The sequence below is a fragment of the Anser brachyrhynchus genome, assembly GCF_964034855.1.
Source record: "Anser brachyrhynchus genome assembly, chromosome: 1".
Lineage (NCBI taxonomy): Eukaryota > Metazoa > Chordata > Aves > Anseriformes > Anatidae > Anser > Anser brachyrhynchus.
The window spans coordinates 35858987-35878215 of NC_137694.1; the positions used below are offsets into that span (position 1 = coordinate 35858987).

General features: G+C 43.8%; 1 protein-coding gene across 2 annotated transcripts in view; it reads right to left on the reverse strand.

Moving 5' to 3' along the window:
- The window catches only part of PPM1H (protein phosphatase, Mg2+/Mn2+ dependent 1H), a 139189-nt gene that overhangs the window by 5647 nt on the left and 114313 nt on the right, over positions 1–19229 (reverse strand). For both annotated transcript variants that reach the window (XM_080592100.1, XM_080592101.1), the window contains exons 7-9: positions 13347–13410; positions 11566–11673; positions 5496–5647 (exon numbers count right to left, since the gene is read on the reverse strand). In XM_080592100.1, the coding sequence (XP_080448226.1) occupies positions 5496–5647; positions 11566–11673; positions 13347–13410 (324 nt within the window). The remainder of the gene's footprint in view (positions 1–5495; positions 5648–11565; positions 11674–13346; positions 13411–19229) is intronic.

Genomic DNA, 19229 nt, shown 5'->3' on the forward strand with positions numbered 1-19229 from the left:
GAGTCCACAGTCCATTCACATTTATGAGTTCAATGAAAACTGTGTGAATGTGAGTTGTCAAGTGCTTAATTTAGTGAAATATTGACAGTTTCATGTTCCTTCAAAACTCCCAGACTGTGCTGGGCTGAATGGCATTGTATTTATGGGAGTTATTTTCTGTCCTTAGAAAATACCAGATGCTGCTTGGAGGCTGAAGGGTATCAGAGCACAAGAAGTGGTGCAGAGATAGTGCTCTGCCCTGCGCCAGCCAGAATGGAGAACCGGTTGTTTACAACTGGATTATTTCTAAAATGAGTCCTTATTCAACAAACCTTAGCCCAATGCAATATTGATCAGATATGTCATCCCATATCGTTTTACCTGCTGTTACTAGATCAACACATCTGTGTGCTAATTTAGAAGTTTCCTCCGAAAGAAATCTCATTATGGATGAACAAGTACTCCAATCAATCCTCAATCCAACACCTGCCTGAGATGTTTTGAATTTAGTTGGGTGGAGCCAAGCTTCTCTATGATTTGCTGATTAAAAATTAATTGAACAGTTAAGAGACTCAAAAAAAAAAAGGAACAAAAAAGACACACATTCAATATTGTGTCTGCCTGTATTTTATTTAAATCTTAAGTATCAGCCTGTGATGTGATGAGGGGCTCTCTGTAAAGCCAAACTCACAGACAATCAGAAGCAGAGCGCATCTGCATAATTTAAAGAAAGCAGGAAGGATGAGAAGGGTTGGCATTTCAAGACTCCCTTTCCTAGGGAGGATCCTTGTCCAGAAGTGATCTGCCCAGATCTCATCTGAGGCATAGGAAAGAACAGCGCCTCCATTGATCATAAGCAGTGGACAAAAAAGGGGTTTATTAATTGAGTATCCAAGGAGTGTTCTAACGCCAGATAATTTCACCAAAGAATGAATTATTAAATGTAAATGCTATCAAAAGAGACATTATTCACCCTCTTGGGATAACAGAAGAGAAATACCCAATTTATTACGTCCTGTTTCTACAATTTTGGTTCCTTAAGCTCAAACAACTCCTTTGAATCAGGAATAGATTTACTTGCTCTACTAGAAAGTTACTTTTACTGCAAATAAACCAATGTTTCACAACACAAAAGGTTCGATGTTAAATCCAAATAATGCTCTGCGAAGCAATGCACTACCTGCTCCTAGTGGTACTGAGGGAGTGGTAACATTTCCAGGTCTCTCTAGTTTTGACACAAAATTTACTTTTAGCCATAAGAGGAGGGCCCAAGGGTCATTTTGCACCAGTCAAGTCACGAACTCTAACACACACACTTGCACAGACGCTGTCTGCAGGTTCCAAGATCTGTCTGCACCAAAGACCTCAAGGTGTAACAGCAGGAGGTGACAAGAAGCACTGATTGTACTGTCCTAATAACGACATGAAATTTTGTTTTCCAAGGGGAAAGAAACAAACATACATTACTTGCATTCCTCAGTTCCCAAATCCCCAAATCAGATGCAGGGCTAAGAACAAAAGGACTCCACGTGGCAGGCAAGAAACTGAAATATTTATTCACAGCATGTCTGATGCTAAGAGAGTTTTGGCTAAGAACATCTTTTTCAAGGGTTTCTCAGCTATTGTCAAAATTTAAGAGAAGCAAACCCATCATTCTGGGAGAAAACTTTGCCTTCCTTCTTTTTCTAATTAACTAGGGCTCCCCACATCTAAAGAGTACAAAGGAATAAGTACTGCTCTTTATTGTGTAAAGATGTGCTGCTTAATGTGTGGAGAGGGTAAGATAAAAAATAAAAAAGTCTTTACGAAGCCAGAAATCCTCCTGTACAGACTGTGAAATACACAAGAAAACCAGCACGTTGAAGTGGAGGAGAAGGAAAAGGTGAAGGCAGCAGCGAGGTAACGTATTCCTCTCCCAGCACAGAGCTGAATTGAGTGACGCTGTTCAGCTTGGCACTAGAGGAGATGGGGCGAGTTTCTGGTACCTGGAGATGAATAGCAGCAGCAGTCCATTATTGAATGCTTTATTCTCCAGCGCTCTGAACTTGGGATTCAGCTGTCAAGACAGCATTAGAGAACTGCTGAAGTAGTTTTAAAGTATCTACTTCCTCCTAATGAACAGCCTCGCTGTAATACAACTTCTGTGTTTTAAGAATAAATATATATATATTTTCTCTGGCTCAAGCTTTCAGTATTGATCAGTGAAAGTACTGCAGGGGAAACGGTGGCAGTGGGGGCAACAAGCTGTTGTCTGAGCAGCTTCTTATCCGCTCACACACAGCAGAGGTGGAACAACTCCCCAGCACCCTCATAAATCTCCACATGGGGTGAGAGAGAGGAAGGACAAGAGGGAGGATGAGAAATAAAAGATTCCCAAGGTCAGTGTGTAAGCGTAAGTGCAGCCGAAGGAAATGGTCAAGATTCATGCTTCTCTTCATCTTCATACTTTCTCAGACAGATGATGTATGAAAAAGCAGCAGTGTGTCGCTACCACCTGTTCTTCGCTCAGGGTCGCCTTCATGCTCTTGTGGGCCACAGTACCCGTAAGAAATGAGCTGGCTAAGAAATCCAGCTCAAGCCTGGCTCCTTCGCTCCATCGCAGCATTGCCCAGCCCTCGCGGAGAAGCTGCTCTCTGATCAAGTCTGTTCTCGTCACCCGCTGCCCAGATCCCCTGAGGCTGTGTCTGCATGGCTGGGTGAAGACTTCACTCCCTGTGCACTTGGAGATGCCCAGGCACATGTTACGTTTGACAGGATTCAGAAATGTTTTTCTGTGGGTAACAAACACTCAGAGCTCTGACAGTAAATACCAACAGGAGAGAGTCCCAAGAGCTTTCCGGAGGGCTATGAGCTCTTATCCATCAGGCTGTAAAATGACTTCTAATTCAAACGGGAGGGATATTGTTCCCTAAAAGAGCTAATTACATAATAGATAAGTACTGTGCAGCTCTAAAATCTTCCTATTTTTATTTTCCCCTTTCTCTTTGTTAAATATGCTGCTGTCAGGGAATAAGTAGGCTACTGGGTCAGATGGATCCAGGGTCCAGGGGCTGCTCCAAATGGTGGGTTCTTCAGAAGACCATGGCATTACCAAGCCCAGGGGGCAAGCCCCTTACATATTGACATGTTTTCTGCATCCCTAGAGATTTTACATTTCCAGCTGATCACCTCACCACAGACTGTTACTGCACCCATCACAGAACTTGACATTTTGTGGGATAACATCTCCTTTAAACACAACACTGATAATGCTGCAAACACGATTTTCCTGTCTCTGAGTAGGGAGAGGAATGAACACAACTCCATCGTCTGAGCTGCTATGCTATTGTAAATTCATTAGTTATACCTCATTTGGACCACTGAAGTAATTACATAAAACCTCTCACACAGTACTTTAAACCCTTTAAATATTCTTTATAACCAAGCAGCAAGAGCAATTCCACAAAGGTAATTTTCATAAATATCATTGTAAACTATATGAGGGACTGTTCTAATTACCTTTTGCAAGCTAGCGTGAGAAATGTCTTGCTACCACTATTTGTAAGCCTCTAAATGACCTGGCACAAAGTTACTTAAAAGAACAAATTAATTTTCGATTCAGATGTCCATTCATAGACCAATAGGTCAAACACTAATAAATGTGTTTGTTCTAACTCGTAATACAGCAGGCCCAATTCTGGAGTGTGTCGTACTCACACTGGTACAAACGAGACTAATCCCCCACAATTACTGGGGCTAAACCAGCATAAATAAATCTAAATCAAATAAAGAAAACATTTTTTCTTCACTAAGACTTCTATGAGTATTCTATAATGGATGAGAAATTACACACCTTGAAGGTCAAGCAGATTGAACAAGGAATTCCCATTCCTACTGCAACAGAAGTGTTGGCTATCTCCAGTGCTGGAAACACCAGAAGGAACAAGACCGACACAGTGCACCCAGACTGTGTTCACAGCTAACAGGCCCAGCCAGGACTGTAGGAAGAGTCAACCTTTCCCAATTACCAAAAGACAATGGAGGCAGAGTAGGGCACAGGTACTGCATTATACTAGCTGTGTTTGCAACAGGAGACTCAGGGATGCAGAATTCAGAGCAAAAGCTCCCTACCACCTCTGAACAGTGCTAGGAAAAAATGGGAAGGCAATTGGGTTGGTCTCCTCCTACCTTCACTGAACAGCTGATCTGCACAGCACAGTGCCAGGTGCCCTGGAAGTGCTCCTCACTAACCATGCCTGATCTCCTCCCAGAGGGAGGGCAGAGGAACTTTCATGGCTTGCTGAAGTAGAGATGGGCCTGTGATTTGGAGTGGCTGCCACCTTAAAACCCAAGTGGCCGTCAGGGTGTCCGCACCCACTGCGTCCTCCCATTTGATGATGGAGAACAGGGCTCACCCCGTGAAGATGACCACTCAGTAATAATAGAAACATAAAGCATTTTGAGACTGGTTTTCCCCATACCCTCAAGAGCCGCCACATCTAAACAAGTGAAACTCGAGCTCTCACACAGTCCTGCATGTTCTCGCTTGGCTGCTGAGATATCCCACTGCTTATGTCCCAAACTCCACTTTCCACGGGTACAACTGAGGATGCTTTAAGGGCTCTTTTCACCCATACTCATCCCAGAGAGAGGGTAGAAGACAGCAATGGCTAGCCAGGCCTAAAATCAGGAGCAACAGGCGCCTCCCTTTCAGAACAATCTCTGGAGGAGGATGAAGCTATTTCCACTTTCATCATCCTCCCTTTTAGGAGCGAGAGACTTCTGATCTCCGGCTTGATGTTTTAATTCACAGTGACACTGAACTCGGCAGCAGACAGACACTCCAGGCACACACTGCTCCAGTTAGTTTGGGAAGTTTTTTGCTTGCTTGATGGTGTATTTTAAAGGGAGAAACTGACCAAGAGGAGATAAAGGCAGGAAAATGAAGAGGATTACATGGGCTACAATTATGAAATTAAACAGAATCCAGCTACATGAAATAGAATAAAACTCTGCACTTAATTTGTCACCACAGCTGTCCAGCAGCTGACAGGCACTGGGCATCCCCTACCAGAGGTGGGTTTAAAGGCCACAGCATGACTAGGAATGAGTGGCACCCACACCACGCAGTATTTATCCATAAGTATAGAGTGTAAGAGAGATACCGATAAGGTCCTAGCAAGAAACAATTCCTTAGTGTTAAAAGACTGTCCAGAGCAAAGTTAAGTGTGACTGCTGGAGACAGAGACCTGTTGTCATGTTCTTCTAAGACCTCAGCCTCCTTCAGTTTCCATATGATCTATTATAGCACACAAGATGGATCCTGTGCCAAGATACCATGATCCCACAACTTTCCTTTGAAGGTAGGCAATTCTGAGTTATAACTGGAAAAAACAAACCCAAATCACATTTGCTGTAGGGACTCCATCCAATGTATAAAAAGGTGCATATCTGCTGCATATTATCTACATCATATGTTCTACACAAAAAGCACTCTTAATTCCAGAGACACTAGAAAGTCAGAGATGAGCACAAACCTGTGAGGATCATCAGGGTCACAGTTTGGTAGGAAGTTAGTGACAGCTTCTGCCACTTCTTCGTTTAACAGAACATCCCAGAGTCCATCAGTAGCTAGGATCAGAACATCATCCGGACCATGCTCATACTGCAGGAGGTCGTAGACTCTCACCTAAAACACACAAAAAACATCATGAGAGACATCCCACAAGCGTTGACCCAGCCGGGATGGACCCAAGTGTTCCTGAGCGAGGCTGCTCAAAGCAAGCCTCTGATCAAAGCAAAGCCTCCCCCAGCCCAGCTGCCTGGTCTGCATGCGAAGCTCTTCCCTATCGCTGGCAGGGCTAGTCAAATGGAAGCTGAATAATTCATTTGATGAATTTTTGATATTTTCTAATAAAATATTCACAAATAATTGTTTTCACTATTTGTCCAGACCCATTTAACTCTGCCAAATAAATTGCGTACGTTGTGCATAGCAGAAGGTATCTCATTCGCCTTTCCAGGCCCGAGGCAGGCGCTGCGCTTCCGAATGATGCCCGGGCAAGGGAGCAGTCCCACAAAATGGAGAGAAACTATTTACCTGCTCGGCTGTGTGCATCTCTACGGCGTTCAGCGGGTAGAGGCTCACTTGAGACTTGCACAGAAGCGAACCCCCAAGCTTATCTGTGTTAGGCTGTTTTGTTAAAATGCCGGCTGGCTTCAGCACCACAGCCAGGGTGACGGCCGCTGCCAGCACTGCCTCACGGCCCGTACCGCGACCCCCGGCCCTCTCCTCACTGGGGCCGGGGAAAGCCAGGAGCGGGGGCAGAAGCCTCAGAAGGGGCTGGGAGGCCACCAGTTGAGCCCAAATATGAGCAAAGGTCATCATGAGCATTTTAAAAAGAGCCTTTTGGTGGCTGTACCTCTCCTTCCAGCACACGCTGTATTCCAGCTGACAAAGCACCTGCTCTTGCGATTCCCAGGCTCCGGCAGGGAGCCCTTACAAAGCCCTCCCAGAGCACTTCAATTACCACAGCAACAAGCCCCATCTGAAAGAAGTGTGGCAACCCCGGCACGGCAGACAGGAGGAAACGATGATCTGAAGTTTGGAAGCAGCACACCTTGTCACACATCCTGCTCCAGCCTTGGGCTTCACCGACAGCAGCAAATTGGTCAGACAAGCACTTGGCATAGCCAGAAGACATGGAGCTGTTTTATTCTCCCCCCTGGTGCACTCTCCCCTTAGGAGCCATGGAGCAGGAAATGCACATAAAATGCCTGGACCTTTTAATGTAATTATGATTTTATGGGACTGCAAGCAGCTCTGGAGAAACAATCATCTAGACCTCACTGCTGATCCTTACTTGTTTGCCTTTCACTCAAAAGCACAAAAAGGTCATTTGTAAAATGTAACCTTCATTTCATTATCTAAGGTAACAGCTGAAAAAGGACTTTGGAGAGGATTAAAGTCAAGGCAAGATACTCTCTTCATTAGAGCATATCTCCTTATTCAGATTGAGTGGGAATACTATTATAGAAAAGATCCTTATATGCAGCACAGCTCTCTTTTCAAGCCCCCTGCACAAAAGGCAGCAGTTGTCATCTCCCAGAATTTAGTTAACCTTTAACAGCCCAGAGTTTACTGGGCTTCAGGGGATAAACTGGGCAATGCAGCAACCAACAAGCGTACCACACATTCTGGTCAAGTCTCCTAGGTATAAGCAAGTATCTCAGATAGCATCGTGGCTAAAGCTCAGGGATCCACTGAGCAGCAAGCACCTCGTACAAATAACCAAGCTTCTAACATCACAATCTTGTACATTGTTGACAAAAACGAGCTGTTTTAGAGCTGTCCAGTCTATCATAGGTTCAGGTTATGCTTACAGACTGCTTGGACCAGGTGCAGAAACGAGCCAGCTTCCACCTTTCACAGAGCCCTGCCACCAGCTCCCCTGAGCCTCCCAGCCCCTTCTACTGCCCTGGCAAACTTTTGCCCTCTGTAACATCTCTGGAGCAACAGGACACCCCTTGAAGGCTTCCAGTTAGGTCACCATACTTCTACCATCCACTGATGTCCTATTTGACGTGGAGCAGCAGAACTGGAGACCTGTGAAGTGGTTCAATCTGACTTCAACAATCAGCGAATGCGAAAAGCCAACTACAAGGAAGCAGCACCAACACCCGTGACAGTAAGAGTTGGGTTACACCACATTTTCTCTCGACTGGTACTTACAGATCTCTGCTGAAATTCAGCAGTGGACACTCGCCACCAAACCCACAGTCACACACAACACCTTTCTGAATATGCATTGCGCAGTTCGTCACACAGTGCCTTTTTTCATTACAGGTATTTCTTTCTAATGTTGCTCGCCTACTCGCAATTAGAAGTGCTGAGTAAAATGCTTTGGGCAAGCAACAAATAGGCAGGTGGGCCAGTTTTATATTTACATTTCAAACAACCTACCCACTGGACAAAACCTGTGTTTGGCTCATGCAAAGGACCACACCAGCGCTGCGAAGGCGCTGAGACTTGCCAGCCAGTTCTGTTTGTAAGAGGCAGCCAACACGAGTCCCTGTGGCGTGAAAACTGTTCAGACAAAGTGGCACAAGAGCCTGCAGCCTTCTGAGGTGCTCCCAAGCAGCCTGCCTGGGGGAATTCAAGCCACACAACAGTCCGCATTCAGTTGCCTGCACTATTGATCAACTCAGTCTCTTCAATAAATTAAACCCTTTCTTAATTGTATTGTCCCTTTTTATGTGCAGTGTTATCCAGTGCGGCTCCACTGGCAAACGACGAGATCTTTCAATACCACCCTCCAAGTAATTTATATGTAAATAATAAAAAGCGGGTCCCAACATTGCTCCCTGCAGCACTCACCAATTAATCTCCTTTTAGCTTTTTACTGCCACCCTTTGTTTCCTGCCCTTTAGCCAATTTCCAGTAGACTGTGCCAACTTTCCACTTAGTCTATAGCTTCATATCTTTTATATTAATAACCTGTGATGCAGAACAGTTTCTCAAATGTTTTTTTCAGAAATCAAAGTGCTCAGGCAAGATCATCTACGGCATTTTTATTTTTTTAATTCTCTGGTAGACATAACCCTGAAGGACTTCAAGCTACTAAAGCGTGATGTTTGCTTCCTTAAACCACCTTGACTCCCTTTGATCAAAGATTACTTCTGTAAGTACTTGCCTCACTTGTTCCTTTAAACACTGTAATTCCCCAAGATTTCTCCAGAAGGCAGATGTGAATCTAAAACGGCTTCCTTTGACATATTTGTGAAGTCATCACAAAGATTTTATTAACGTGTTTGGATGGGGAAGAATTCTCCTTGGTTACCTTCTTACCATTTGCTCTGAGTGGTGGCGTTGGGTTCACCAGTGGCAAGGGCCAGGTGCTGTTGTCGGAGCCACACTGCGTCCACCGAACGGCTGAGCTGCTGCTTGAAAAATTTCAGGATGAAATTCTGCTTTTCCGCTGCAACAAGAAGGCTCTTGCTGAGCTTTAAAAAGCAGAATTTCCTGCTGAAAGCTTTCAAATGAGCTGTTCCATTATGAAAAATAAATATTTAATTCCATGCCAGAGAGCCTCAGCCATAGCTTGCCTGCTTTGTGCTACTCCAGTTCATTATAAAAGGCTCAATTCTCTAGAGCTCACCAACCTGCAGAAGTCCTCCAAATCTGGTCTCGTAACAGCTGAGCCACTGAATCCTGATTACATTTGTCAGTCTTGGCTACATGACTTCTCCTCCCATAGCCTGGCGCTCTATCAAAATGTAAATTCATACCACCCCCAAATTACTTCTACGCCTGTTTCTGGATATAGTCACACGGACGCTTACCTTGCCTTCAGATAAATTTTGGTGGACACGCCATAACAGAGTTTTGTCACCCTGGCAGTAAATACACTGAAAACTCACCACCTTGCCCCCAGATTTGGAAAGGACTCTGTAATTACAGCACGGAAACAGAAGCCAGACTTGGATTCTCCCCATGTCACGACTCACTGTGAGGCTTCACTTCCTGTGCCTCCCCTTTTCCAGGTCTGGAAACCAGACAACGTGCCTCCCTACCTCTACAAAGACAATTCCAAATCCAATGCTGCACGAAGGCCAAATGTGACTGCTGCCTGAGGCCACTGCACTTCCAAGCGCTAGGCTGCCCAGATGGCAGCATAAAGAGGTTGTTTCTTAATGCTGGTTTCTGTGCAAGGTGTCCACATATGGGCAGAACAAGTCAGAGAATGTGAGGAAATAAAGCACTGGAGCCCTCTCTGGGAAGAGAAGGAAGAGATGGTTAAGAGAAGAGGTGTAATGGAAAGCAAGTTGGAACATATTTTACTTCCTAATAAAATTCAGGTTATGTTGTGTTTTTTTCCTGCTTTCCCACATCTCTAAATTGAGGTGGCAGGTGCTCTGTCTTTCCTCCTGCTGCCCTAGTACATTTCTACTGAATTTAACTGAGAAGGGAATATGGAAACAAAGCTAATTTTGCTTCCCTTTAACAAAGTAGTTAAGAGATCCTGAAACGTGGATAGCATAGGAACTGAATGACATATTCCAGAATTTGAACATGCGCTCGCACACACGCACTACACACAAATCAGAAAAGCCCATGAGAAGCTTCGGTTTATCCACACAGACAAATACAGCAGCAGCAGCAATCAGCAGAGATGGTACTGCTGAGATACTGTGCTGCAGCTATTACATTCCCCAGAAATGCTGGGTCTCAGCAAGCCAGAAAGAAAAAATAAATAGGTAGAACTGCATCATTGCACTGGCACTAAGCAAAACCATCAGAGTGATGAGGGCAGAGCTGCTGCCTGCCTGGCTGAGAAGTACAGCAGCAGGTCCCCAGTGGTGGGCACCACACACTCAAAAGGGGGAGAGGGAAGGGACTGGATTGACAGCAAGGAAAAGCGAAGAAGGGGCTGTCTCTGGATCGCCTCTTTTTCCTCAGGGCCAGAATCTCTCAGTGCTTCATTTTGAAATACTCAAAGATGTTCTAAGCAAGGTCAATTTAATACTTTTGTTCCTTTCTAGCAGTGTTATGCCATTTGTGTATTTTCATTCTCTCACGCTGCTGTATCAAGCAATAAGTTCAAGGTCAGATACTGGGTATGGTTAAAACAATGGAAAGGCAGCTCACAGTGGACGGCTCTCAGCATTTGGGCCATGGCAGCAAAACCTCCTCTTTTCGTGCTCTCATAGGATGGTTTGCCCTTGCTTAATATTTTATTGAAAATGTGTCATCTGTTCCCTGATGTAGGAACATGAATAAAGTTCCAGAGAACAAAGTGAGGTTTGAATGCTTCTTGTTAATAACCAAACACATTCAAACCCATTTAAAAGCCTTTGTATCCCTCACTGCAAGGTCTATGGTGGTCAAACACTAGAATTGTTTGTGTCGAGGCAAGTCAAAACAATGGAGGCATTTAAAACTGGTTTCCAGACAGGTGAGTAGCAGGTTCACTACCCCTAGTATAGTAAATATTGCCTAATCTCTTTTTTATGCCATCATTTGGGAATGCACATTGCCATTTCTGACACTATTTTGGGTTTGCACAGAACCGCCATTTAAAATTTAGTACTGGATGTGAAGGGGCAGCCAGATGGAAGCATAAAGCATTCTTCCAACGCACTCTTGGCGTTTTCCTACTTAGCAGTTGGATCTGGTATCCTCTGCCTAAAACAGGATGCCATGCTACCATGGAAGACATCCAATGCTCCCTTCTGCAGAACACTGGTTTGTCTCAGCTTCTGTGAAGGCTGCATGATCCAGGCCTCAGAGCACATGAAGATGGGGAGGGATGAGTGTCTGCCACGCAGAATGTCACACTAAGGACAAGAAGGTGAGAAGACATCAGTGCTCTGCCTGGGATGTGGAGCAACCAGAGGCAGGCACACAACTGGAGCAGGAATTGTTAACATTCATACTCCAAGGGAGTTACTAACTTTGGGTATCACCCCACGAGCACCTTTAGGAAGTGCAGTGTGTTACCGAGATTGGCCACAAGAATGGAGTCAGATTTCGGAAGAACAAATAAGCACAGTAAGTATATTTGTTTCTCTCCCACAAATCAGATAGTCAGAGCTTGGCTGTTTTACCTCAGGAGATGAGGACAGGAAAGGTTTGATGTAGATATTGGAGTCATGCACCTTCAGGTCGTGGTCTCCCAGTCCTCGTGTCACCCCAATTGTTGCCATAACCCGAGCCTGGAAATAAAGAAACGGGATCAAAACTTGTTACGTGCATTGTGTCGACATGGAAAGAGATAACATTCCTACTCCACAACTGTCACAGCTAGGGATGAACTCCCCTTTTTCTCCCAGAGGCTTGAGATCTAACATAGCTAATCAATGTAAGAACTTTTCACACATCATTTCCATTTCTCATTTTGTATTTGTGCACATGCCAGTCTAAGTATGCCCATCTTAGACTGTGACCATCTGTAAGGGACTGGGACTATGGAAATCTAACTCAGTTGCCTCACTGTCCCATGGTAATCAATGAGAGCACTCCTTCAGCAAATTACACTGTTAATATGAAGTAAACAGGTTTTATAAAAGGAATAAGGAGCCTAATTAATCACTTAAGAAACCTGTGGCCTCTTCCTTTTGACATATTGCCACATATTTTCTTCATCAAGGCAAATTGCCAAAGGCCACCTCAAACTGCTGAGTACACAGAGTGCCAGTGCCCACTGAGGTCCCTGTGGAGAGCTGGTCCAAATCAGGTCTGCTCTTACCTCACATCTAATGCTTCCTTCGCTAAGCATCCTCCTTTGAGACAGGAGCTGTTTCCCAAGAGGTGATGGGCTCTTCTTCATTAAAGCTTCTCCAGAGCCTGACCAGGCAGCCTGCCCCATGGGCACCCTAACTCCCTGCACATCACCCCCCCAAAACACTACCTTTGCTGCAGCAGCTTCTGAACAGGAGAGCTCACAGCATCAGTAACAATGCAAGGCTGACTCAAAATTATTCTGCCTCCCTAACCCCTGGCTCCATAAGGCAAAAAGAGAGACAATTAAAAAGATGTGCATGAAACATTTTGCAAATAATTATAAACCTAACCAAATTCAGAGATAAGCTGCAAGTCCGAACCTTTAAAACTTGGGGTAATTCTGAAGAGCGTGTATTTTTGCACTGAGATAAGAACCTAATGCAGCAGGGGAGCACTATTTAGAAACACAGCGAGCATACGAATATCGGCAAACTGACACCACTGCGTCCTTGTATTGATCTTATTGCTGCATCCAGCTAAGCTTGCTGGGATCAGCACTAATGATCTCACTGTTCTTAATCAGGGAATTGGAAACAAAGTTCACCCAAATGGAAGGGTTCGCTTCTTACTTTCAAGAAAAACTATCAGCAATCACATCAGAAAAATTCAACAGTGAGTTCACGTACACTAGCTGAAGAAAACATGTTTAAGGGCTGTTATACTTCCTAAATCCCGCCTTGATCCCTCCCCTTCCTAAATTAGGGTTTTTGCATCTCAGAGCACTGTAAAATATTTTTAAACATCCTCCTGCTTCATTTCTGGCAAACATGACTTATTTTGCTATCTTCATCCATCCTAGTTATATTTTACAATCAAAACAGAAACATTTAAAGTCATCTATTGAAGACAGTCTCATTGCAGCCTAGTTACTTGCAATGAAACAAAACCAAAATGAAACTGAACAACAAATGACTTCTCTCCTCTCTTCCCTCCACCCCAGACATGAGACTGATTTATAACAGAACCAAGATATTCTTTCAAGCTGTCAAAACAATAAAATAAAGAGATACTGAGTGGAAAACAGTGGACTGCCACAGGCTAAATCAAGTGGTAAACAGCAGAGAATTTGTTCTTCCTTTGGTCTGAGGAAAGCACGCGTGCCCACCTTCTTGCCTTCTCCATATATTAGGGGAAACTTCAAGTCGTCTTCCTCAATGGTTTTGTATGCCCTGTGGGGGGGGGACAAACAACGTTTATAAGGCTTGCACTCAATTAGTGACCCACTGCCCTGAAACAAGCAGATGTGATTATTTAATTATTATTATTATTATTTTTAAAATCATTATTTTTCCTAGGGACTCTGCCTTTGATCCGAGATGTACATTTCTTTTTCCATGGAAAGATTTGTCCTGAAGATTTAGTCCATTTCACCACAAAAAAAAGTGACCATGAAGTATGTAACGTGCCAACCTGCTCCTACTGCCTACAAGGAAAAAGAGGTGGACTGGAATAGCATCCTCATCAGGTAACATATTGTGGGTTATGGCAGTAGCTATACCATAACACAGTGCCATTAAAGAAAAAGGAACAAAACGAAAAGCCAAGAAACCAACCAAAGCCCCGATTCACACCGTTAATGTGAAATGGTGAGCAACAACTGAGTGTGTATGTGGTCGAAGTGTGAAACAGCTCTCTGGTCCTGTTCTCACCTTTCAGGACTGCTTAAACTAAAGGCAAGCTTCACATGTTGAAGACTTTTAGAAGGCTATTTAGTGCTCATTTGACCTTGACTGCAACATTCAAGGTTGTCAGAAATTTTACATTTTGCAGCAGTTTTCCAATGGCTGTGAGACAAGAGAAGTAAATGTTCATGCTCTGATTCTGTTCGCTTCATGCCTGCGTACTCTACCTTTTACACATCCAGCTGTTGACACTGATGAGGTGAGAAGGTGAGCAATTTTGCAAGTGAGAAATAAAATCAGAAAAATAGATGGCTGTCACTCTCACAGCCACAGAGCCCTGTGGCTTGTGTAACATAACCTGTGGTCCCTCTTTGGTCAGAGTACCTCACCCCATAGCTTTGCCAGAAGGACACGCTTCCCTTCATGCCACAAAATTGTTCCTCCCCATGCTTTCCCTGGGTGTTGTCCTCCCTTTTGTTCTACCCCTGCCCCCAGTCCTCGGGGTGATACCAAAATCATTGTCTGAGAGCACGGGTCAGCACTTTTTGCTGACGTGGAAGGGACAAGCAGGAGAAGGGAAGGGACAGCAGCAGGTCTCTGCCAGCCCCTGCTGTGTGGCTCTTGAGCTGGGCTGCTTGCTTGAGCTCAAGGGAGTTGCATTCGATTTAAGCAATGGGACACAAACCAGCAGGAAATTAAAAAGCAAAGGTGAAATCCTAGATTGTAATTTACCTGCCCCGTGCCTCACCAAAATACGGCACAGACCTGGGATCAGTAAATGGTGCTGGATTACACAGCTATGCATGCTGCAGCATCTAGGCAAACCTCTTAAAAAGAAAGTAGAGTAGACCCACTTGAGACCCCCCTTTCATTTCTTAGTAACCATAGGTAGGGTCCATATTAGGGCTTCGGGGTAGGGGGAGAAAGGAGAAAAAGAAACCAAAATCCAAAGACGAAACAGTAGTGGAGGACTCCACTCCCACGCTATAAAACATCACTACATGGGAAATCCCTAAGTGGAACCAGGTAAGGTTTGCAAAACACAGTGGGTGCTTCACGGGAGACCAGAGAGTCAAGAATATCTGGGGTACGTGGGCCAAGGGATGCTATGGAGAAGGCACTTAAATGGCTTCTGTACTGCGGGAAGGGAAACTACAGCTCTTAAACCAAAGGCCACAAATCACTACACATAGCGAGCATGGTAAAACTTCATTGACATTTAAAACTTGGATTGGCATTTTCTTGGGAAGGATGAGTCAGTCAGTCATGGGCTTTGCTCCTGTTCCTCTTCTTACATCCAACAGGCAATAGATAAAGTCTACGCCTCCCTCACCAATTGGGATATCCTGGTTTGAACAAGGAGGATAATTTTACCATCGCTCTATTTACTCCCTGACTGGTCGCGAACACACCCCAAAGCTTCCAGTTAGAACCACAGCTCTGGAAGCCCTGGCAAAACCTCCCCGAGGAGGAGTCTGAATTCTTCTCATTCCTTTCCACAGAGGCAGTTGTGCTCCGACACCAAGAAAAACGGTGTCAGCTGAGTCTGTGTTGGTCATCGGAGTCAAATGACTAATCCAAACCATAAGCCCAAGAAGACAATTCCTATTGGATTTTTACACTGCTGCAGATATTTGTTATAAAAAGCAAATACGACTAAGCTGATGTGACTTAACTATTTACAACCCCCTTTCTAAAGGAAAAAACAAACCCATTCTTTACCCACAGATTATATTATCTGCATGATAACTAAAAATACTGAAGACTGAAACCCCCACTTCACATTGTAAGTAGCCAAAACAGGGACCAGCTTTTCATCCCACTCTCCCCCCCTCCTCATTTTCCTTTGTAGCACCTCACACCAACTGTGCTTTAGGAAGAAGGGTAAAAAAGAAGGGAGGATGGAAGGGAAAAAAGCGTCAGTTGTTCCTGCGTCCTTTGAAAGAATGGTCCCCACGGTTAAGTCCAGCATCTTTTATGGACCCACCAAAAAGACAATCATCTTCCACTGTGACACAACGGTGCAGGGATGTTGGTAGAGGCCATGTTGCAAGGGCTGAAGCTAACTTGTTTCATCAACAGATTAGGAAGGGCATCTGGCTGGCCTATGACCTCCTGAAGCTATGTGACTCAGTCAGAGATGACCAGAGGGCCACAGCGATTTGTTTCATGGTTTCTCACAAGCAAATCATCTCCTGGGCTCAGAATGTGGGTGTCAAGACTCATCTCAAATGCACCTTTTTTCCTATTGATATTGCTATTGCCTGAAAAATTATAAGCCCTTGAAAAACAATGCTTAGAACTGCAACCACAGCAGTGGAGCTGGCTTGGATACACTGAAAAGCAACGTAAGACACTTGAGAGAAGTACCTAAGCCCTGCACTACTAGCGAAACAGAATTAATAATATATGAGCCTGTGGTTTCCTGCAAAAGAATGATGAAGGACAGCTTTTCAGCTAGCAGCTCTGCAACTGCGCCGGGGCGAAGGAAGGAAGGAAGCTATGAAGTTCCCGGTGATTTATGCCGTGTGAAACCTCCTGTACTTTGTACATGTGTTTATTTCACACAGGCTACAACCTTCTGGACTATTTCACTTGACTTTATGTAGAAAAGTTGCATTTATACCTTCCTGTGCTCTTTAGAGAGAGAGTATGCTGTATATAAAGATGTAATATGGCAATAGGTATATCAAACACAGACATATGGAGAACCTGAGGGGGTTGTTTGGCTTTTTTAATGCCAACACAGCCTTATTCAGACATCCCTGTAACTCAGCCTATCTCGCTGTTTTAACAAACATAAAGGCAGGGTTGCGGTCCTCTGAGCTCCCCATCCTCCCCTTCGCCATCCCAGAAGGATTCCACAGACAGCAGGGCATGAGAAGACAGGTTATAAGGTTATAAGGACAAGGCCATACTACTGCTTGCTGCTCTCAACGAGCCTAAATCCTGTCAGTGCTTCTGCCACGTAAACCTCTACTTCTCCAAATGGAAAAACACAGGGGGTGGAGAAGGGGGAGTAGAAAAGGCAAGCTTGTGCCCAGCTAAATCTAGCTGCATTTTTTTCAGTTAACTTTGTTTCTTCTTTTCGTTTCAAAAGAATTATGAAATGCTACTGCTGTCCAAAAATACTGAACTAGGGCTTGACATATGTACCACCCACAAAGTTACATTTGGACTCAGGATCAACATTTTGGAAAACCAGGCCAAATCGCACCAGGAGCCAAAAGAGATGTCAGAACGAAAGAACTAGGACTGACATGATGTTACTCGTATGCAAACTGGAATCTGCTCTAAATACATGGCGAAAAATCACCAGAAGCTGATAAATGCCCAATACGATCTATGAAATAAATTTCCTACAATACCTGCAGTTGTTAGCAGTGCTTTAGACACTTGTTAAATAAGAGATTGTCAAAATTACCTGAATATTGCTGGGTCAGAACTTAAAAAACTAGTCAGCTCCCAAACACAAATTTCAGAGCCAAAATCCTAGATAATTTCTTACATATGTTAAGCATTCTCCTGACATATAATTTGTTCTTAAAATTGGTCTTCTGAAAGCAGACACAAATTCATGTAAGAGTAGAAGTTGTCAGTGACAGAAAAAATAAAAAATCTACATTGTGTTCTCTATTACAGCAAACTGTGCAAGTCTACTGTTCATTGAAGGTATTGCATTGGCATCCCCAGGCACAACAGATGGTAGCAAAAACACAATCTATGCTGACCTGGAAGGCTCAGTTCTGCAAACAACAGGAGAATCCAGACTCCATGCCCACTGTGTGCTCTGCTTTTCCACAACACTTGGCTTTTGAATGTTTGCTCGTTTTTACATCTCTGCTAGTGACACTTGATAGTAAACTGAGGAACAGCAAAAAGAATTGCCATCAAAAAGGCTTTAGCTTGAAGCATAAAGCAAAACCCACTTGTGGCAAGCACAAAGAAAAAGCACTACACCATCAGAAATGTCTTAGTTTATATTGAACACAAGGATGAAGATTCTCCTTTGAGACATGTTTGTGGATGCAGTGTATTTCTAGTACTACTTTGCTATTACACTGTAAAAAAAAAAAAAAAAAGACAAAACCAAACCAAACACAAAACAACAAGCACAACAAAACCCCTCCAGCAAACCAACCAGCCTCCCATCATCCTGACCTGTGTTACTCAAGCTCGACCTTTCTTGGTCATACCAATAGAAAACTAGATTTTTATCCTTGAGCAACATAAAATTTGAAAGAAACAGTTCCCAGTTCCCCCTCCCCTCCCAGTCCTCCCAAGCAATCAGTGGACTGGAGCTATTTTTGAATAACAGAGCTCAAATCACCAACCCAGAGGAACCAGTTTTCCTTACTGTCTATTGAACTACAGGTATCAAACCAATGCAAGTAAGTGCTTACTACCAAATTTTCCAAAAGGAGAAATGATATGTAGCACAGGTTAGGCAAAGAGCCACTGAAAATCTTGCAATTTATGTCTCAATCCAACCATAATTTTTTTTAAATGTCCTTACACGTGTGCTTTGCGGAGTCAGGCTCTCTAAATCCAGAGAGCGCTGTCTGATACTAAGTACCCTCTAGATATGTTAGTTTTAATGTTTCAGTGCTTCAGTGTCTTTCCCCTATTACTCATCTGACATAGTTTAATGAGGCAAAACTACAATATACAAATACAATAAAAGCACGCAAACTATAGCAATGTTTATAAGAGAAAGGATGATGGCAAACCCAGATGGATTAAAGAAGACAGGCATGTGCACATATGCACAAAACAGTTTTTAGGGAAACATCTATTCTAAACAAAGACACTCTAATAGGGTTTCTTTCAGGTAAAGAGGAAAACATACAAGTTTTAAAATATCTCTTTTTCCCAGAAAAGGCAGCAACCCCTTTTTCTAAACTGAAACTTACAGTGTTTAAATTTTGCAAATTCCAGCTCTGTCTACACATGTATACATTTAAAAAAGTTTAAAATCTCACAGCATGGCTTGCATAGAGATATTTTCTCCAGTTTGGTCAAATCAGACTGGTACTTGAGCTGTGGGCTTTTTCTGGAGAGGACGTGTCCCCCAAGTACCAGGTACTGCTGTGGAAGTAACTCCTAAGCAAAGCGAACTCCACCCATCTTGGTCAGCCCATTTTACAGACTCGAGCGTTGGCATCCTCTCTCAGGCACTTCCCTGAGTGTGGCTAATTTTTTACTACATTTGTCTCTAATGGAGCATTAAAAGAAAGTGGCGGAGGAAAAGTTGGGGAGAAGGTAGCCAAGGACCTAGGGAGGACCTTGTCCAAAAAAGGGCAAATCATGAAAAAATGTAACTGAGGGTAATTTATAAGCACCTTCCCTTACTACTTTTGTGTTCA